At 54.0% G+C, this 20,924-nt stretch overlaps 1 protein-coding gene across 1 annotated transcript in view; it reads left to right on the top strand.

Moving 5' to 3' along the window:
- DNAH1 (dynein axonemal heavy chain 1) overlaps positions 1 to 20,924 on the top strand; it is an 86,726-nt gene that overhangs the window by 39,543 nt on the left and 26,259 nt on the right. The window contains exons 13-40 of the mRNA XM_023513042.1: positions 200 to 425; positions 951 to 1,070; positions 1,454 to 1,536; positions 2,580 to 2,721; positions 3,167 to 3,322; positions 3,676 to 3,874; positions 3,954 to 4,207; positions 4,815 to 5,027; positions 6,859 to 7,023; positions 7,501 to 7,622; positions 7,750 to 7,855; positions 8,619 to 8,798; positions 9,313 to 9,453; positions 9,966 to 10,129; positions 10,360 to 10,473; positions 11,239 to 11,427; positions 12,020 to 12,125; positions 12,745 to 12,858; positions 13,359 to 13,508; positions 15,397 to 15,483; positions 15,594 to 15,780; positions 17,212 to 17,303; positions 17,499 to 17,653; positions 18,850 to 19,027; positions 19,898 to 20,092; positions 20,180 to 20,299; positions 20,513 to 20,671; positions 20,764 to 20,871. Of these exons, the coding sequence (XP_023368810.1) occupies positions 200 to 425; positions 951 to 1,070; positions 1,454 to 1,536; positions 2,580 to 2,721; positions 3,167 to 3,322; positions 3,676 to 3,874; positions 3,954 to 4,207; positions 4,815 to 5,027; positions 6,859 to 7,023; positions 7,501 to 7,622; positions 7,750 to 7,855; positions 8,619 to 8,798; positions 9,313 to 9,453; positions 9,966 to 10,129; positions 10,360 to 10,473; positions 11,239 to 11,427; positions 12,020 to 12,125; positions 12,745 to 12,858; positions 13,359 to 13,508; positions 15,397 to 15,483; positions 15,594 to 15,780; positions 17,212 to 17,303; positions 17,499 to 17,653; positions 18,850 to 19,027; positions 19,898 to 20,092; positions 20,180 to 20,299; positions 20,513 to 20,671; positions 20,764 to 20,871 (4,225 nt within the window). The remainder of the gene's footprint in view (positions 1 to 199; positions 426 to 950; positions 1,071 to 1,453; positions 1,537 to 2,579; positions 2,722 to 3,166; positions 3,323 to 3,675; positions 3,875 to 3,953; positions 4,208 to 4,814; positions 5,028 to 6,858; positions 7,024 to 7,500; positions 7,623 to 7,749; positions 7,856 to 8,618; positions 8,799 to 9,312; positions 9,454 to 9,965; positions 10,130 to 10,359; positions 10,474 to 11,238; positions 11,428 to 12,019; positions 12,126 to 12,744; positions 12,859 to 13,358; positions 13,509 to 15,396; positions 15,484 to 15,593; positions 15,781 to 17,211; positions 17,304 to 17,498; positions 17,654 to 18,849; positions 19,028 to 19,897; positions 20,093 to 20,179; positions 20,300 to 20,512; positions 20,672 to 20,763; positions 20,872 to 20,924) is intronic.

A 20,924-nucleotide genomic window follows, 5' to 3' on the forward strand; every position in this document is an offset into this window, starting at 1 on the left:
TGTGGCCCCCGCCCACCCTGCTCACCAGCCTCTGCACGTCTGCACGTGTGGCCCCCGCCCACCCTGCTCACCAGCCTCTGCACGTCTGCACATGTGGCCCCCAACTACCCTGCTCACCAGTGTCTGCTTATCTGTGGGTGTGGCCCTGCCCACCCTACTCACCAGCTTCTGCCGCCTCATTAGTGCCTGCTGTCTTCAGGGCCTACCAGACCCATTGCCCTTCAGCTCAGGAGGTGCGAGAAGTGGTGCTCACCCACCTGCAGGAGAAAGAGATCCTGGACAACTCACTGCCCAGCAGCATTGTCATCGGGCCCTTCCACATCAACATTGACAACATCAAGCAGGGCCTATCCAAGAAGCGCAAGGCCCTGGCTACTTCCATGCTGGACATCCTGGCTAAGAACCTGCACATGGAAGTGGAAAGTGTGAGTGTCTACCCACCCAGCCTGGTGACCATAGCAATGTGAGCTCACCCTCACATGCATAGCATACTCCCACTAACAAGATGTCCCCTGTCAGGGTTGGGGTTGCCTACAGATGCCCAGGCTAGTGGAGGGAACTGGAAGTCATCCTGCCCTGATCCCTGCCTGTCCACAGGGAGCTGTCCCATGTGGTAGGTCCCAGGAAGGGAGGTTTCTGCCTTCTTCCCCAGACATGTAGATCCTGGGAAGCCCTCATGAAGATACCCTGGGATGGACAGTTTCACAGAGCTAGGATGTACAAATGCCAGCCTCAAAGCCCTGGGTGTGCTGGTGAGGCCAGAGGAGGCTGAGTGGGTGATACCTTTGCCCCACTGAGGGGCCTCAGCAACCCAAGGAGCTTGCCAGGAGTACCTCTTTTGGAAAGCACTGCAGGGTGTGGTGTGGGGGACAGTTACCTGGGGGAAATGCTGGGGACTGAGGAGGAGGAAAAAGGCAAGAGAGCAACACATCGTCCTCCCCCACTGTCAGACCTGTGAGGAATTCCGAAGCATCAGCCGCAAGATCTACGAGAAGCCCAACAGCATTGAGGAGCTGGCTGAGCTGCGAGAATGGATGAAGAGCATCCCAGAGCGGCTGATGGGGCTGGAGGTAAGGCCAGCATGTGGGGACTAGGGCTGAGGAGGCTCAAGGCTGGTATTCAGTGTCTGTGGCTGGGGTGGACAGGACCTGGGGGATTAGGGTTAGGAGGCTGGAGTGAGGGAGACACACAGGTGGGGTCTGCAGGGCTACATGCTGGGGATGTGGCAGAGAAGTCAGGAGGGCTAACGGCATAGTAGACCAGGGGGTTGGAAATTGGAGCCTCGAGGCTTATACTGCCCTTGTACCCTGTGCCTCCTTCCTAGCCCCAGGTCTCTCCTCTCTGGAAAAGAATAGCTCCTCCCTAGCACCCAGGCCTCTCTGGAAAGCCTGGCCCCAGTCACCGCCCCCCTCCCTAGCACACATACTGTTCTCATCACCATCTGTCCTTTCAGGAGCGGATTGTAAAGGTCATGGATGACTACCAGGTCATGGATGAATTCCTTTACAGCCTCAACTCAGATGATTTCAATGACAAGTGAGTAGGAGCTCAGGCCCCAACCCAGATGGGTGGGTGGATGGCAAGAGGAAGGGGCAGAACTGCTGAGCTGTAGTGGCTCCCAAATGCCCTGGCTGCTGCAGGCTGTGTAGTGACACCAGAAATACTCTGCCAAGATGTCAGAGGCTATAGCTCCAGACACAGGCTGGGACCAGGCAGGACAGTAGTTAATGAGGTAGAAGGAAATCATTTGGGACTCTTGGCTTAGGGACCCAGCTGCTCCCTCAACTGTGTCTCTATCTAGTTGACAGTACATGGCCTGACGTACATGTTTACTCAGGATTTAGGATCCTTTGTTTGTGTTGGGGCCCTTTGGGGTCCTTGAAAGAACTGAGAGACGGCAAAGCCCTGCCCATATGGCAGTCCCTGGGAGGGGCACTTGTCGGGCACCAGAGCTTTGTGGAAAATGGCTTCAGGGGCCTCCTTCCAACTAAGCTTTACTAAGGCTACCAGAGACCCCTTTTCCAGCCCTACCTCACAGACAGTGGCCATCAAGCCTAGGTTCCATAAGACACTGAACCTCTCCCAGGGTCAGCAACCCTGGGCCACCTACAGGTGGAAGCCCCACATTCTCCAGATCTCCCATGTCAGCTGGACAATGGCAATTGGCCTGATATGGAGGAACCTGGCCCAGTGGCCCTGGGTAGTCACCAAGGACTTATAGGCTAAATTCTGTTGCTTTGTCTCCTCTGAGGAAAGGCCCCTCTAGTCCCTGGGGTATAAGAGGGGAACTTGGCCTCATTCCTCTCATTTCCCCTTTTCCCCTATCGTTATGTTGGGCATGTTAGATCTGTATCTTACTGCATGCTGACCCCAGCTCCCAGAGGGCAGGGCAGCCTCCCTGTTGGTGGCAACTTCCCAGTTGCCCTGCCCCAGCTAGTCTCAACTGCTGTGTGGATTACACCTATTCCCTTCTTTGCCCTGGCTGCTTGGGTGCTTGGCAGGATGGCTCTATCTGGCTTTTCCACCCCATCATTTCAGCTATGTTAATTCTCCCAATCCCCACCACCATCCCTGGACAGATGGGCTGCCAGTAACTGGCCTTCTAAGATCCTCGGGCAGATAGAGGCAGTGCAACAGCAGCATGCCGAGGATGAGGAGAAGTTCCGCAAAATCCAGATCATGGATCAGAACAACTTCCAGGAGAAGCTGGAAGGACTGCAGGTGGGCATGGCTGAAGGTTCTGCTAGGATAGGTTCCTCGCCGCACACATATGTAGTTCTCCAGAGCCTGCCTCACTCCTTGCCTTCAGGAGGTGCTGTGTCAATGTGTGATTGGTGAGTGGGTGGACAAATGAGTAAACTGCTGAAAGGATGAACCAAAAGGCCAAAGATGCCTGGAAATAAGCTCCAAAAAATATTTAGAGTAGTAAAGACTCAGCTCTTTTGTGCCCTTGGTGCCCCAATGGGTAGGGGGCATGGTATTCAGGCCACTGGGTCTCTCCTTGGCCTTGCCATGTTGCCAAGGGGCAGTCAATCACCCTGTGATGGGCTGGGAACTGCTGACTCCAAAACAAAGTCCCCTCAGAACTGGGAGGAGTTGATGCCTTGAGACCTTGGGTCCTTTGGCTATGTGGGGCTGTGGGGCCATCTAACCTGTTGGCCCACAGCTGGTGGTTGCTGGCTTTTCCACCCACGTGGAGATTGCACGAGCACATGAGATTGCCAATGAGGTACGACGGGTCAAGAAGCAGCTGAAGGACTGCCAGCAGCTGGCCACACTCTACAACAACCGCGAGCGCATCTTTGGCTTGCCCACCACCAATGTAGGCCTTCTGCAGCACCCTGTCCTCTCCCCCACCTCCCCAGGCTTGAGGAAGCAGCTTGTGTCTGCAGGCACACCAGGACCCAACTGCCAGGTGGCAGGGCTCTGGCATTTGGGGGACTGCTGAGTGGAGATAGCCCAACCCTGGCCTTTGGGTCAGGGAGGCTGCCAGAACTAGGCAGGAGCCTGAGGGTCATCCCAGAACCCAGAGCCTTGGTGTGGCAGGGAGGGAAGAAGGGAGGCAAGCTTAGATCCCTGGGGCAGGATCTGGCAACCAGCAGCCAGGATGGGAAGAGGATCTGGCCCAAGGAGGGAATGTCCCAAGAGCCCCAGCTTTGCCTTCTGCCCCCACAGTATGATAAGCTCTCCAGGATGGTGAAGGACTTCCAGCCCTACCTGGATCTCTGGACCACAGCCTCTGACTGGCTGCGCTGGTCTGAGAGCTGGATGAATGACCCTCTGTCAGCTATTGATGCTGAGCAGTTGGAGAAGAATGTCATCGAGTCCTTCAAGACCATGCACAAGTGTGTGAAGCAATTCAAGGATGTCCCAGGTAGGCAGCAGGACCAACTGATCCCCTCCTTTCTAGCCTCTGCCAGCCACCTCTCATGTTGTTCTGCCTTACCCGGCAGCCTGCCAGGATGTGGCCTTGGATATCCGGACCCGCATCGAGGAGTTCAAGCCATACATCCCGCTGATCCAGGGGCTGCGCAACCCTGGCATGCGGAACCGGCACTGGGACATACTGTCAAATGAGATCAACATCAATGTTAGGCCCAAAGCCAACCTGACTTTTGCCCGCTGCCTTGAGATGAACCTGCAGGACCATATTGAGAGTATCAGCAAGGTGGCTGAGGTGGCTGGCAAGGAGTATGCCATCGAGCAGGTGGGCAGCCACCAGCATGCCCACCCCACCCCACCCAGACCCTGGCTTCCAGCTGTGGTCACAATAGCTGGTTGGGAGGATGATAGTAATGGGTTCCATCTCTGGAGTCATCATGCCCAGGGATTGAGGTACATTTGATTAAGTGAGTTAATCATGCGTGCAAAGTGCTTAGCACAACGTCTGCCATTGCTGCTACTCCCCAGTTACTCCTCTAAAGACCCTAGGAAGGAGCTAACAGCATTATCCTCATAACAGATGAGTAACTTAAAGCTCAGAGAGGTTTAGCAGCTGGCCAAGGTGACACAGCCAGTAAGTGCCAGAGCTGGGACCAGCACCCTACACTCCTAACCTCAGCTGCCTCTCAACAAGTGTATATAAACATGTTGTACACATATAGCACATGTGTGAGAGTGAGTCAGCTCCAGATTCAGACAAGAGCCCAAGGGAACTGTGTTGACCAGACACTCTCTCTGGCTGAGAGTATTTGCCAGAGGGACCATGGAAAGGTAGTGGCCAGGCAGTCTGTTCTTCCCTATACAGTGCTATTCAGATAGCACGATGGCCAGCCCTTTCCCAGGACATAGCCTTGACTTGTTCCCTGCCTCAGGCACTAGACAAAATGGAGAAGGAGTGGTCAACCATCCTGTTCAACGTGCTACCCTACAAGGAGACAGACACCTACATTCTCAAGAGTCCAGACGAGGCCTCACAGCTGCTTGATGACCACATTGTCATGACCCAGAGCATGTCCTTCTCACCCTTCAAGAAGCCCTTTGAGCAACGCATCAACTCCTGGGAGAACAAACTGAAGCTGACCCAGGTGGGCACTCTTCCCCTGTCCTTCTCTCACCCCTCCCCGGCCTCAAGGAGCCCTTCACCCCTGTCTCAGGTGGCATATGATGGCCTCCAGGCAGGACAGAACACCTAGCCCATGTTCACTCAGCCACTGGCTCTCTGGCTGGCTCCCCGTTCAGAGGAGAGAGCCTAGGATGGGGCTGTCTGTCTGTGAGGTTCAGCTACTGAAAGAGGCAGTTAAGGATGTGCAGGGGCATGGCTCAGCGCCTGTGGCTCAAGCGGCTAAGGCGCCAGCCACATACACCTAAAGTAGCGGGTTCAAATCCCCAGCCTGGGCCCGCCAAACAACAATGATGGCTGCAACCAAAAAAATGGCCAGGCGTTGTGGCGAGCGCCTGTAGTCCCAGCTACTTGGGAGGCTGAGGCAGGAGACTCGCGTAAGCCCAGGAGTTGGAGGTTGCTGTGAGCTCTGATGCCATGGCACTCTACCCAGGGGGATAGCTTGAGGCTCCGTCTCAAAAAAAAAAAAAAGGATGTGCAGGGGCAGTGTTTGCTCCTAAAATGTGGCTAAGGAAGGGCACAAGAGCTTCCAGAAGAGCTCTGAAGGGCTGCCTGGACTTGGGACAGCAAGGACTGCAGTATTGGGACTTTCTGGGCTGGACACCAGAAGGTCCCCAGATCTTCAATGCCCTTCCCCACTTACATGAACCTCACATTCTCATCTCATCTGGGCTACCTTGGGGTGAGGATGCCAGGGCATTAGGGGCTCCCCTCACCTTAGCTCTCAAGGCCAGAGGCAAAGGCTGTGCACAGAGCCCTGGAGGACAGTCGAGGGCCAGTCTAAAGCTGTAATTCTGACAGCCCTTTCCCAAGGGACTTCCAGGGACCTGTTTAGAAATCTCCAGTAAAGGTCAGAAGCAAGGTTGAGGAGGACTCATCTGTATGCCCCTAGATCACCTAGAGATGCCTGAGCTGGTCAGCACCATCTCCAGGTCTCCCTCCTTTCCCCATTTTGTCCCCTCCACCTGGAGCTCTATCCACACCTTCCATCTCTTCCAAGGCTCAGCACCCAGAAGCCACACCAGCCCCTCACACCCACCTGCAAAGTGTTCCCACTGAGGCCCTTGGTCAGTGCTTCTTCATAAGCTGGGCCTTGGTGATTCAGGAGCAGAATTAGCCTCTCAGTGGACTGTGGGCCATCAAGGGCAGTGACCATGCCCTGTTCCCCTCTATTTTTCCTGGTGCCCACATGGGCTTGGCACAGGCCTGGCACAGAGCTGGCTGTAGCACATATCTCATGGGGAACAGGTGAATGAATAAGTGAGTGACTTTACACTGATAGAAGACAAGAGATAAATGTTGAATGGGGAGTTTAGAGGCAGAAGGGAAAGTGGATTGCTTTGAAGATGTCTCACTCTTGGACTGATGGTTCTGAGAATATTTTAGAGAATTCACACTCAAGTCCTAATGAACCTTAGAGAATCCTGGGGCTATAAACCCAAAAGTCCTCCCAGGAAATGAGATACTTTGTCTTCCAGAGATCAGGTCTTTCCCCTGTCCCTGCAGGAGTTGCTGGATTGGATGTGTCCCTCTTGTAGGAAAGAGCAGCTCCCTTGGCTCTTTGGGAGGCTGGGTGTCCTGTGGAGCATGTGGGATTTCTCTATAGGGCAGGAATCCCTGCATCTGCTTTGTTTTCTGGAGTACCATGGCCGACGGCACCACCTAGAAGTTTCTCCATGGAAACTGCCCATGGTGCCCAGTGTTCTTCCCAGCACTCTGGTTGGATGAAATAGTTCAATCATGGGACAGAACTGAACTGGGACCCTAATAGTCCCTATCCTGTCCACCCTGCCTAGGAGGTGCTGGAGGAGTGGCTAAACTGTCAGCGGTCCTGGCTCTACCTGGAGCCCATCTTTAGCTCTGAGGACATCAACCGGCAGCTGCCCCTGGAAAGCAAGCGCTACCAGACTATGGAGCGTATCTGGAGGAAGATCATGAAGAATGCCTATGAGAATCGGGAGGCGAGCTCAACAGGGATGGGAGGCAGCTGGACCATAAGGACCCTGGTCGCATTTTGGAGGACCCCCTGGCCTCTCCCCTTCCTAAACAAGAAAGAGTAGCAGACAAGTCTGAGGCTTTGGCTTTGGTGCATGTCCTCTCGAGAGGGCCTCTAGTCCTCAGAAGCACAACCATTGATGATTTTTCTCTGGGAGATCCAATGTCCATATTAACATTTTAGAAGCCCTGACAAATCCTGTGCAAAGCAAACTCCTTAGCTTTGTTTATCCCTAATTTGTTTGACCACAGAATTTTTTTCTATGGGGCTTGCAGGGCTGATGGATGCAGGCCCTGGCTAGGGACAATTTTCCTGCCCCTTTCCTTCCCAGACCCCACTGAGGGTCTCTGGCTGGTGTTGGTACTCTGGTGGTCCTACCCCGCTGCCTCCCGGTTGGACCTGGCTCACTTCCACTTTCTTTCCCTGGCCCGGGGCCCTGTAGGTAATCAATGTGTGCTCTGACCAGAGGCTACTGGACAGCCTGAGGGACTGCAACAAGCTACTGGACCTGGTGCAGAAGGGTCTCAGCGAGTACCTGGAAACCAAGAGGGGTGCCTTCCCCAGGTGGGCACCCCCAGGCCCATGCCCACTTGTCAATATCTGCCCACAAGTCTGGGGAGCAGGAATATTAGTGGTGCTGGGCCACTGGGGGCCAGGGAGCCTGTCTCACCTGTTCCCTTATCCCTGGCAGATTCTACTTCCTGTCAGATGATGAACTACTGGAGATCTTGTCCCAGACAAAAGACCCCACAGCTGTGCAGCCCCACTTGCGCAAGTGCTTCGAGAACATTGCTCGGGTGAGTAGCCCCACACCAGGAGCCCTGCAGTACCTTCCCAGAGAGAATATTTTTCCTTTTGCACCAAGTTCTTTTAGGGGGAAATGAGGTACAAGTGAGATTCCTGGTCTTTGGAGACATACCCAGGGCCTGTGGGAGGAAGGTCAGCTGCAGAACCCCCAGGTCAGAGTGAGGATTCTTGGCTCCCAACCCATCTAGGGGCTCTCTGTCTGCCAGCACACTGAGGTGTCAGCTGGGTCAAGAAACCCCTAAGGCCAGAAGACTCATGATCCTCCTCCTCTTCACCTACAAAGGAGGCTGCACAGACCTCCTGTGCAAGGCACAGGCATGCATCCTTTCCAGTGCCTGCTATATGCCAGGTCTGGGCTGCATCTAGGCCCACTCAACCCATTCAGGGGTCCTCAAACTTTTTAAACAGGGCCAGTTCACTGTCCCTCAGACAGTTGGAGGGCTGGACTGCAGGCCCCGGGATGAGTCGGCTGCTAAGCAAGACAGTCAGCAGCAGCAAAAACACCTGGTGTGCTGGATAAATGTCCTAGTTGGGCTGCATGTGGCCCATGGGCCATAGTTTGAGGATGCCTGCCATATATGTTCAGGGAAGGCCCAACCAAGACACACACTCAGGTGGGCAGGCCCCCAGGCACCCTGAGGCAGAGTTCTCAACCTGAGCTACGGAGCACTGGCAGGGCTCCCCTGGGTCTGAGGCGGCCAGAGCCTCTGGGCACACAGGATAACCACACTCCTGCTCTCCCATTGCCCACAGCTGCTGTTCCAGGAGGACCTAGAGATCACGCACATGTTCTCAGCAGAGGGTGAGGAGGTGAAGTTGTCATTCTCCATCTACCCCTCCAGCAATGTGGAGGACTGGCTGCGGGAGGTGGAGCGCAGCATGAGGGCCAGTGTGCATGACATCATCGAGAGGGCCATCAAGGCCTACCCAACGGTAAACCCTCACAGCCCAGCCCCTACCCCACGGTAAACCCTTACAGCCCAGCCCCTCCATTCCTCACTCAATGCTGCTCTCTGCTCCAGCCTGCCTCATCCTTAGGCTGCAACCTTCACGACTGCTGCTCTTGGCCAGCCAGGTGGTCTCTGGGGGCTCAGGCAGGAATCTGAAAACTTCTCTTTCCACACACACTCCAGAAATTGAGACTTGCTCCTATTAATACTCATGATGGCTGTTACATTTGAACACTGACTATGTGCCAGGTTCCAGATTAGGTCCTCACCTGTGTTACATTTTCAGCCCCACAATCAGCACCTGAGCTTCAGAGATATTTTCCCCTGTCCCTGAAAAGACCAGAGATTAACAGCTACTCTGCTATTGAAGGACCAATGGAATTAACAGCTTGAGCCCAGAGTTTGAAAGGCCAAAGTAAACAACATTCAAGGGAAGGAGACAGGACAGAGTCAGGCTGGTAGCTGCTTGGGTCAGCCTGCCTATGCTGTCTTCCCAGATGCCCAGGACCCAGTGGGTTTTGAGCTGGCCTGGCCAGGTGACCATTGCTGGGTGCCAGACCTACTGGACCATGGAGGTGGCGCAGGCTCTGGAGGCCGGGAATCTCAGGAACCAGCTGTTTCCCCAGCTGTCCCAGCAGGTGGGAGTCAAGAAGATCACTGACCCTGGACACCCACACCCCAGGAGAGCCCAGTTCCTACAGAATTTTTTCCTATTTCAAGCCTGCAAGAGGCTTGGGTTGTGTCCAAAGAGCAGAGGTCAAATACTCCTGAAATAAATGTCTCACAACCAACCAAGAGCAGGAGGCACCAAGGGCCTGAAGAAGGCTCCTAGACCAGGCAGGTGCCCCTGCTGATGGTTAATGAGGGTACCACATACCTGGATCCCTCCCACATTGTCATCCCCAAGGCTCTCCTTACCCAGTGCTCTGGCTCCATGCCAGGCTCTCCCACCTGGCTCTTGAAGTCTCAGATGGAGCCATCCACAGCAGAGAGGCAGGTGCCATTCCAGTCCTTGTGCCCTGCCTTTCCCGGACCATCAGAAGCCTCCAGGATTGAAAGTCTATTCATGGCAGAAGCCCACCCTCTGAGCAAGGGAGGGGGATACTTCTTGTGGCTCCCTGATCTCTGACAGTGCTGCCCATTCCTACAGCTCAGTGACCTAGTGGCCCTGGTGCGGGGGAAGCTGTCCCGCATGCAGCGGGCAGTACTGTCAGCGCTAATTGTCATTGAGGTCCATGCCAAGGATGTGGTGAGTAAGCTGATCCAGGAGGATGTGGTCAGCGTGAACGACTTTGAGTGGATCTCACAGCTCAGGTAAGGAATGGGGGACCACGCCCAGGGCCAGAGCTACTGTCAGGAGGGGGCCAGGGAAGGGTGGAGAGTCAATTAACAATAAACCAGTCCCTGTCCTTGAGGCTCTGGGACAAGCTGGGCAGGGGTGCCTTGATGCCCTTCTTCCCCAAATAAGCCCCCTTTCCTTGACCACATAGTTGCCCAGTGGCCTGTGACCCCATGGCACAGGAACCCCTCTCCCTGCCCTGCAGGTACTACTGGACAAATAACGACCTGTATATCCGTGCTGTGAATGCAGAGTTCATCTACGGCTATGAGTACCTAGGCAACAGTGGGAGGCTGGTGATCACACCCCTCACTGACAGGTGAGAGTCCCCATGCCTTCTTCCACACTGAGACCCTTCCTCTGGTTCTTGCTAGCCCAAGAGCACAGGGACCATAGTCACTGCATAATGATCCACTCCATCAGTTCATGATTAGGAGCATGGGTTCTGAGTTCAAAGCACCACTCTGCCTACCTCAGGTGGGGTGACCTTGGGGACGTGACTTGAGCCCAGAGTTTGAAAGGCCTCAGTTTCTTCTGAGGCCTCCTCAGTGTGGTTATGAACATTTTGGGAGCTGATACAAATAAAGCTCTCAGCATGCATGACAGTCACTCAGTGGGTATCTGACAGGTGTGACATTACTGTTTTTATCAGTCATATCCTCCTTTGAGTATGCCAGAGGAACTTATCTTCCCAGACAAATAATGGGCAAGTCCCTTTATAACAATTCTCATCTAAAGCAATTGGTCATTTCATTTTTCATCTTGCTGTCTATATGTAGTTTCAAGCTGGGTTTTGAGTAAGGGAAGCGAAGCATGGCCACATGTCAGCCATCCCAGTGGGTCCCTAAGCAGAGCTTTGCAGGGCTGTGAAATGGGGCAGGGAAAGCACTGGACAGGTGGCCACAATCTCAGATCCTACCCTGGCAGCCAGGGCTGGGCACTTCTGGGGTTCTGATGGAGGGGGCAGTGAGAAGCACCTGCCCACAGGGCCCTAGAGGAAGAGGCTATCCACTGTGGAAATCCCGAGGAAGGGGACATGTCCAGGACTTGTGTGGCCAGTGCCTACCTCCTCTCATTCCTACAGGTGCTACCTAACCCTGACCGGAGCCCTGCACCTCAAGTTTGGAGGTGCCCCAGCTGGCCCAGCTGGCACAGGGAAAACTGAGACCACCAAAGACTTGGGCAAGGCCTTGGCCATACAGACAGTTGTGTTCAACTGTTCCGACCAGCTTGACTTCATGGCCATGGGCAAGTTCTTCAAGGGCCTGGCCAGGTGAGGCAGAGTGTAAGGTAGCCAGAGCAGCACAGGATGGTGGAGCTCTCTGGGGAGGGCTAGACAAGGGCACTGCCTGTGGGGTTCTCACAAGATGGTGGGGCAGAATGGGGCAATCCAGGAGTAAAGGGGTTGCCCCCAGTGGAGATAGCGGGTGGCAGTGGGATTGTGGCTGATATATTTATTTTATTATTATTATTATTTTTTGAGATAGAGTCTCAAGCTGTCATCCTGGGTAGAGTGCCATGGTGTCACAGCTCACAGCAACCTCAAACTCTTGGGCTTAAGCGATTCTCTTGCCTCAGCCTCCCAAGTAGCTAGGACTACAGGCATCTGCCACAATGCCCAGCTATTTTTTTAAAGTTGTAGTTGTCATTGTTGTTTGGTGGGCCCGGGCTGGATTCGAACCTGCCAGCTCCAGTGTATGTGGCTGGTGCCCTAGCTGTTTGAGCTACAGGTGCTGAGCCAGGATTGTGGCTGATCTTGTAGAGATCACTACAGAGGGCTTCCTCCCAGTGGAGTCAAAGGGGCCCTTGGATGGGTGCCAGGTTGAGCCCTGAATGCATGTTTTTCATCAATACTCTGGCCTTAGTGCTGGAGCCTGGGCCTGCTTCGATGAGTTCAATCGCATCGACATTGAGGTGCTGTCTGTAGTGGCACAGCAGATCACCACCATCCAGAAGGCACAGCAACAGCGGGTGAGCCTCAGGGACACCATCTGCACTGCTGAGCCACTCCTCACCATGCCCACCTTACCCCACACCCATGTCACCATGCAGCTCCCCAAATGGCAGGCTGAGAAGCCAGGTACTGGGGCTTTACCTGCATGCAGCCTCTCATCTCACAGGAGTACAGCCCTGGAAGGCTTCTGTGGCCAATCTGGAAGCCCCTCATACATTCTCCAGTTGGAGGGCAGCCTCCAGACCCTCCTCTGTCTCCTAACTCTTCTGGAGAGCCCCTAGCACTGGTCCTTTCTCAGGCCTTGTGTGGGGCAGCCGGGAATCTTGTCCCAGGGAGAGAGCTGAAAGGTTGGCAGATATTCCCTCCTTGCTAGGTAGGGCTCTGGGACCTAGTCAGGGCTACACTTGACTAAGTTGGGGAGATTCAGTGTCAGGAATTAGGAGTGGAGGGATTGGGAGGCAGGAGATGTGTGGAGACCTTAGGGACTGGAGCCAGGACCTGAGAGAGGATTCAACCCATGATCAGAGTCCAATCCATCCAGGACAGGGGCATCAGCAGGGAATGGGATGCCCATTCAAAGGAGGCGACAGAGCTGGGCACCCTTGCCCAGGTGAGTAAACTCCCTATCCCCTACAGGTGGAACGCTTCATGTTTGAGGGTGTTGAGATCCCACTGGTCCCATCCTGTGCAGTGTTTATCACCATGAACCCAGGATATGCTGGCCGCACCGAGCTGCCTGATAACCTAAAGGTAAGTTCAGACTCAGTGCAGCCCAGGAGGCACCAGAGCTCTAGCCTGGTCTCAGAGATGCTAAACCACTTATACAAGGACAATTGCTTGGACTTTAGGGACTGTGTTTCCCTATGGTAGCTCCCTTGTCCAGAGATCCTGAGGCCCAACCTTAGCCATGGAGAGGAGGCCCCAAGGGCGTGGGAGGGGTCAGGGTTGCCTACATGTGGGAGCACAATCTGCTTGGGACTGCTAAGACTAGGCCTTCAAGAGAAACAGGAAGCAGGAGCCAAGAGGGGCCATCTCCTGGGAGTTACATGGGGGCAGATTCAGAGCAACACAAAGGCCAGACCTTTCCAGCCACAGGGGCGTGTCAGCCTCAGCCAGGGCAGGCATGGTACAAAGGAGAGTCTCAGCATTTATTGGCGCTGACAGCCAGGTGGACTAGATGGTCCAGAGAGTGGGTGGGTGTTTTGGGGGTAAAGTCTGCCTACGGCTCACACATGCACCCTGTGCTCCAGGCACTCTTCCGGCCTGTGGCCATGATGGTTCCAGATTATGCCATGATCGCTGAGATCTCACTGTATTCCTTTGGCTTCAATGAGGCCAATGTGCTGGCTAAGAAGATCACAACCACCTTCAAGCTGTCTTCTGAGCAGCTCAGCTCCCAGGTGAGGTCCTGCCCTGATCAGGTTCTGAGGTCTGTGAAATGCCACTCTCCCCAGCCTCCAGTGCAGCTCAGAGCTCATCTTCTGTCAAGCACCTGTGGAGGGCTGGGCTCTGTGCTAGGTACATCACAGGCATTGTCTTGTTGACTCCTCCCAGCAACCCTGCAAGGTAGGAGTTACATGCCTGTTCCTCAGCTGAGGACACTGAGGTCCTAGGCAGCTGGGCCTGGCCAGGCTCTTGCAGAGCATAGTGGAGCTGGAGCAGAAGCAGGAGCAGATGCTTACCTGGCTAGTTCAGGTGAGAGGGAAGGTTGGTCATTAGGGAAGCAAAGGCCACATGACCAAGACTAAGAAGCAATTGCACCTGGGCCTTGTGGTGGCCAGAGCAGGATGGCCAGGCCCCTGAAGCCTCCTAGCACCATGGGCTTTCCTCTCAGTTTGCTAAGCCCAGGTTCCAAGGGCAGACAAGGCTGGCCCAGGAGGCTAGCACTGGTGGAAGAGCTTTACTGATCAGCCCTGTTCTCAGTCAGGCACACCCTCTGGAGTAGACTCCCCTGTGCAGTAGGCTTACATGCTACCAGCTTAGTTTCTTTCTTCTTTTTTTGAGATAGAGTCTCACTATGTTGCCCTTGGTAGAGTGGCGTTACAGTTCATAGCAACCTCAAACTCTTGGGCTTAAGTGATTTTCTTGCCTCAGCCTCCCAAGTAGCTGGCACTACAGGCGCCTGCCACAACACCTGGCTATTTTTTTTGTTGCAGTTGTTTAGCTGGCCCAGGCTGGGTTTGAACCTCCCTCCCTCGGTATATGTGGCTGGTGCCATTACCACTGTGCTATGGGTGCTAGCCCTACCAGCTTAGTTTCTTTTTCTTAATAATTTCAGAAAAAAATCTCTGGGTTGCCCTAATGGGCCTTCTCTGGGTCACCTGCTTATCTATGACTCACTGTGGCCCCAGGGCAACAATATTGCCTTTGGCCAGATGCAGCCCACCAAAATCCATCGGCTAAGGAGTTGCAATCTGCTAACAGGAAAAGCAGCAACAGTGCATCCCCCCAACCTTTCTTCCAATTATCCACTTTGAAAAATCATCTCCCACCCACACACACCCAATTAGAGCAACTATCCTACATGTCTCCGGAAAAACATAGCCCTTCCCAACTAGTGGTGACCCGAAGTCAAGCCCAGTGTCTACATGCAGCTCCACATGCAGGTACCAGTCTACGATTTAGGTCTAGATGTAGCCTTCATGGTCTGGCACCATGGGGCAAGATAGTGGATTTAACTATTTCTATTACACCACTGCAGTGGAGAGAAAGAAAATCAGTGGGGAAAGCCACAGTGGTATGGCTGAAAGGACAGTCCAGAGAGATGTCACAGGAGAAGGTTAGAGGGAAGCTCAAAGGCCAGGGAGGCCAAGCTGTTTCTTGCACAGACAGGACTCCTTCATTCACTTTTCTAGTGCAACTTGAGTGCCTCCTCGCCCTTGGTGATCTGCTGGGATTGTGGGGATTTATTAGTGACCAAGGCAGAGTAGAATAGGAGATGTAGAAATGTAACCCAGAGTCAGATATGGTGGCTCACACCTGGAATCCTAGAACTTTGGGATCCAAGCAGGGAGTGTTGCTTGAGGCCAAGAGTTTAAGAATAAGTAACCTGAGAAAGGGACAGTACCACTGGGATGGTGAAGTAGAGGGAGCCAGAGGAGCCCAAGCAAGGGGCACCAGCACAGGCTGGGGAATGTGGGTGGTCACAGAGGGCCTATAGGGTAAGTGACATTTCAGCTGTGAGCTGGGTAATGAGGTGTGGTCAGGTACCAGGTTGGAGGCTATGTGTCTAGGCAGAAACCCTGAGGAGGACAGTGCCTCCCCATACCTCCTCCCATACGGTGATAGGACCACTATGACTTTGGGATGAGAGCTGTAAAGACTGTGATCTCAGCTGCTGGGAACCTCAAGCGAGAAAATCCCAGCATGAATGAGGTAAGCTTCATCCAAAGAAGATCCGGGGAGTAGGGCTCCAGGAGGCCTGCTGGGTGGTGGGAGGGGTATCTGGCCTGCCACCCTGACAGTTCCACTGGCACCTGCTGCAGGAACTGATCTGCCTCCGTGCCATCCGCGATGTGAATGTGCCCAAGTTCCTGCAGGAGGACCTCAAGCTCTTCTCTGGGATTGTGTCTGACCTGTTCCCCACCATCAAGGAGGAAGAGACCGACTACGGCATCCTTGACAAGGCCATTCGGAAGGCCTGTGAGAAGAGCAACCTCAAGGATGTGGAGGGTGAGCCACAGACTCCTGCCAACCCAGAGTCCCAGAACCAGAAGGAGCATAAACCTCAGAGTACTCCACACCTGGCCAAGTGTGCTGCACACTCTTGGCCAGGCAGTCCAGGGGCAGGACAGGTGCCCCTGGCCATCTCCACCAGAACCTACCTGGTAATGGGGAAACTGCTGCTGTCCACTTGTCAAAACCTCATGATTTGGCCTTCCTGTGGGGAGACCAAAGGCTCAGAAGCTTTCTTCACCAGGTTTTTGCTGCTAGATGACAGAGAATCCTTTACACCACCCTCATCCACTTGGGTAGAAATGGCACTTTGGTGCCACGTTCTAGTCACACACACATAGCCACTGCTCCCCTCTTCTGAGGGCCAGTTGGGCTCTGTCCCACTAGTGAGACTTGCATGAGCTCCTTATTGAGTGACAACTCTGGCATCACTGTGCTGAGATACATTGGGCCTTTCTTTAACCAGCTTGTTAGAAAGGCCACCAGATGGTTGGAAGGGCTCTGGGGACACTATCTTCAAATAGACTCCCTCTCACCCTCATAGTTAGGGTGAGGATCTCACTTGAGTCACTACACGTCCATGTGGTTTGAACTCTGGTCCCCAATGCCTCCCAGTTCAGCTGGCCCGTCCGCTCCTCCCAGACCCCTCCAAATGGCCCTTTGCTGAGGGCTGCTCCTCAAGGAGGTCATCCTTGGCCACTCTGGCCACATAGGCCCTCCTGTAGGGTCTGAGCACTTAAAGGTTCTCACTCAGCCTGCAAGGCCTCTTCCCAGCACCCTCCATTGCTCTCAATTCCACGTGTAGCCTCTAATGCCTCCTTCTCAGGGCACTGTCTGCACCCCAGCCTGCTTGCTGAATGAAGCTTCAAACTCTTCTCTCCTTTACAGCATTCTATCAGCTTTGCCATCCCTGGGCTATTGGGCCTGGAATCCCTAGATGTGCAGTGTCATAGTCATTGCCACACCCCTCCAGCCAAAGCAATGCATGTATTCCCTAACCAGGTGGGCCTGCCTCTGCCTGTAGCTGGTAGCTGTCTCCATAATTCCTCACTGACCCTAGGATTTTGCCCCATTTTAGTCAACACTTAACTTGTGGTGGTGCTTTCAGCAGGCTGAAGTTGATCCTGACAGCTGACACTGAGCAGGCCTATGACAGCTGCCCACCTGCTCAGCAAATATTAAGGAATAATAGTCACAATGGAAATAATGGCTGGGATTTAGAGAGTTCCGACTCTGTGCCAGGTTCTGTGCTCAAGGGCTTTGCCTACCTCTACCTTTGAAGTTGGCCATCCAACAATCCTTATTTTACGAATAAGGAGACTGAGGCTCAGGGCATGAAGCAACTCACCCTAGGGTCACATAAGCTAGTGGTGTAGCTAGGACCCACACCCATGCTCTGACCTAGGCCTCCCCTGTCACATCCCCCAGCCTTCCTGACCAAGTGCATCCAGCTGTATGAGACCACAGTGGTGCGGCACGGCCTCATGCTCGTTGGCCCCACAGGCTCTGGCAAGAGTAATGTAAGTGGAGCCAAGCTGTGAGGTGGCCCTGTGAGGTGGTCCTGAGGGGTGGTACAGCTTCAGCAGAGGCATTGGCCCCCACTTGTACCTCCTGATCTTTAGAACCCCCCCTCCTACTTCCTGCAGTCCCCAGCCCATTCCAGCCCTACTCTGTGGGGAGCCGGGAGGCTCACTCTTGGAGACCTGTCTCCCCAGTGTTACAGAGTCCTGGCAGCCGCCCTGACGTCACTGAAAGGGCAGCCATCCATCAGTGGTGGCGTGTATGAAGCTGTCAACTACTATGTGCTCAACCCCAAGTCCATCACAATGGGACAGCTATATGGAGAATTTGACCTGCTCACCCATGAGTGGTGAGTAGCCCTGACCTCTAGTGCCCCCTTTCCCAGACCTCTGGAGGCTGTGGGCCTTGGGACTCCCTTTCCTTCCTTTAGCCCAGAAGAAGGTTGGGAACTCGGGGTCAGTAGCAACCCCTGCTCCCAGGCTAGGGTGTGCATTTTAGGGAAAGTGCACTAAGTTGGGAGAAGGACAATTGGATGGAGACCCCTCAAGCACCAACCCCTGAGGGTCTTTTGTCTGGGGCTCTTCTGTTTCTTCAAAGAAGAATCTCCAGTCTTCTGCTGGGAGTGTCTACTTGGCTCCAGTGTCCTGGGGGGTCCAGGGGGAATGGGCATTGAAGGAGAGTCACCTACCTTTCCCAATGTGGGGCTGTACTGCTTCCTCCATTTCTGGTGAAGGGTCACATCCACATCCATGCCAGGCTGTTATGTAGGTGGTGAGGAAGGTCTAGGGATCAGACCAGAAAAATGTCCCCTGTTTAAAAAAAAAAATTACTCAATGATACTTTTTAAAGCACGGTAGTGAAGATTTTATTCAGGACCATCATAATATCATGATAGGTATAGGGACCCTGCAATGGGGTCTTATAATAGGACAGAGAGAGTGGGCCTGGCTCTGAAAACACCAAGTGGGAATTTATGGTTGAGTAGGGTAGGAGTTGGTAGATGGAAAGTCCAGAAAATCAAAAGGAAACACCAAGAGTAAAGGAAATTCTAGTGAGAGATAGGCCAGGGGGATCGCCAGGAGGGTGATGGAGGGTTATCCCAGATTATCAAGGGTTTTGGCTAAACTGGCTTAGCAGGGTTCTTTGCTCACACTGGATTTTACAAGGAAGTGCAGTGGGGCCTGGGAGAAGGTTCAGGTGCCTGACTGAGGTTGGCCCAACAGAACATCTTCATCAGCCCTGCCACACCTTTCCCTGGTGTACAGTGCCTCCTTCACCCCTTTTTCCAGTCTGGCTTTTCTAATATCTTTTTTTAGTGGGACTTCAGGGGGATTCAGCAGGGAGGGATATGAGCACATATTTTCATTATACCATGTTACATCAAGAAGTCCCATTTTTCCTATCATAATTTTTAAAAGAATGAAGATATTAAAGGAAAAATAAAGCAGGGCCAGGCTGGGCCAGTGACCAGGTTTCTCTGGGAATCAGCTGTGTTCACTGCCCTGCCTCTCTAGCGCCTACAGCCCTCTCTTTCCCCGGGTGCAGGACAGATGGGATTTTCTCCTCCCTCATCCGGGCGGGGGCCATCGCCTCTGACACCAACAAGAAATGGTACATGTTCGATGGGCCAGTGGATGCTGTCTGGATTGAGAACATGAACACAGTGCTGGATGACAACAAGAAGCTGTGCCTCAGCTCTGGAGAGATCATCAAGCTCACGGAGGTGTGTCCCCTGTGTCCCCTGCTCTTCTCTGAGGCAGGGTGGACCTGGAGGATACACAATGCTGGCCAAGCTTGGTCCCCCTCCATGCCTCCACTTTGGAACCTTGACTATGTCTCAGACTATCACCACAACCAACTCAGGAAACTCCAGCCAAAAGGAGCTTGGATACAGCTCCGGCAGCCTCCCTGCCCCTGTGTCCTGTGCAACTGCTTAGCGTACCCTTTAGGCAGACCCAATTTCTATGACACTCTCTAAGCCCAGGGCTGCGATGACTCCCCATTTCACTCTGTCTCATGCCTCCCAGGTCCACTTTCAGCTGTGTTAGCCCTGTCTGAGTCAGATGTCTACCCTTCCTGGCACTATACCTCAGGGCATCTGGTGGACAGGTGGTAGAGGCAACCACAGGACTATGGTGGTTGAAGGGCAGTTCTCAGAAAAAGAGGGCTATGGCCTGGCATGAGAGCAGTTTGCAATAATGTATGCTAAGTTGAGCTCTTGCGTCCCAAGAACACCTGATAGTCACTGTGGACCTATGTCCATGTATATGGGGATGGAGGCCTCTGGAGCAGAGCACAGAGGTCCCATTGTATTTCCCCAAGCCTCCAGAGACCCCCCAAATGCCCTGATCCCAGGAAGGCCACAGAGCCCCAGCAATCTCCCAGCATGGCTCCTCTTCAGGACTCCAGAGAGGGCCACGTTACCAACTGAGGGCCCAGGGGTTCCTGTGTCTCACCCTGCACTACCTCTGCCCCACAGCCTACCCATGGCTGCCACTTAAGAAACAGCAGCCCGTCCCCATAGCCCTGTGGCTCTTTCTTTAGCCCTGAGGACTTGCAACCTGCCCACTCACATGGTCTGTCTCCCATCCAGGAAATGACCATGATGTTCGAGGTCCAAGACCTGGCAGTGGCCTCACCAGCCACAGTGTCCCGCTGTGGCATGGTATACCTGGAGCCCAGTATCCTGGGGCTCTTGCCCTTTGTTGAATGCTGGCTGAGGAAGCTCCCCACCTTGTTGAGGCCCTACGAGGAGCAATTCAAAGCCCTCTTTATCAGTTTCCTGGAGGTAAGCAAGGCCACAGGCATGCTGCCACAGCTAAGGCAGAGAGCACCATGGCTACTAGCTGTGAGAACTGGTGCTCGCTCCCCACAGGAATCCATCTCCTTGATTCGGTCCTTGGTGAATGAGGTGATCGCCTCGACCAATAGCAACCTGACCATGAGCTTCCTCAAGCTGCTTGAGTGCTTCTTCAAACCCTTTCTGCCTAGAGAGGTACAGCCCTGAGCAAGGGACTGGGTTCCTGCTCTCTCCTGCCTTCAATTCCTCTTCCCTGGGCATCTGAGGGGCTGGGAGAGAGAATCAGGTTGGTGTGACGGGGTCATGGGACCACCTGGTCCTAGCTACTATGGAGAAACAAAGCTGTGTGGCTGCTCTCCACTCAGTACTATTCCTGTCTCAGCCTGATGCTATTCCCTCTGTTGCCAGGGCTTCAAGAAAATACCCCCTGAGAAGGTGAGTCGCATTCCAGAGCTGATTGAGCCCTGGTTCATCTTTGCCCTGATCTGGAGCGTGGGTGCCACTGGGGACAGCGATGGTCGCAACATATTCAGCCACTGGCTGAGAACCAAGATGAAGAATGAAAAGGTGAGGCAGCAGCCCCTAGCCCAGGCCCAGGGATCAGTTGCCATACAGACCCTCTGGGCCTCACAGTCTGACTCTCCTGTTGGGCCTGGCAGCTGACTATGCAGTTCCCAGAAGAGGGGCTGGTGTTCGACTACAGGCTGGAGGACGCGGGGATCAGCAACACCAATGACGATGAGGAAGATGACGAGGAGGGCAAGAAGGTGTGGCAGGCTGGGGCTGGGTGGGCAGGCCTGCTGGATGGTGGCTATTCTCT

This window comes from Otolemur garnettii, unplaced genomic scaffold (genome assembly GCF_000181295.1).
Source record: "Otolemur garnettii isolate 467f Iridium unplaced genomic scaffold, OtoGar3 scaffold00032, whole genome shotgun sequence".
NCBI lineage: Eukaryota > Metazoa > Chordata > Mammalia > Primates > Galagidae > Otolemur > Otolemur garnettii.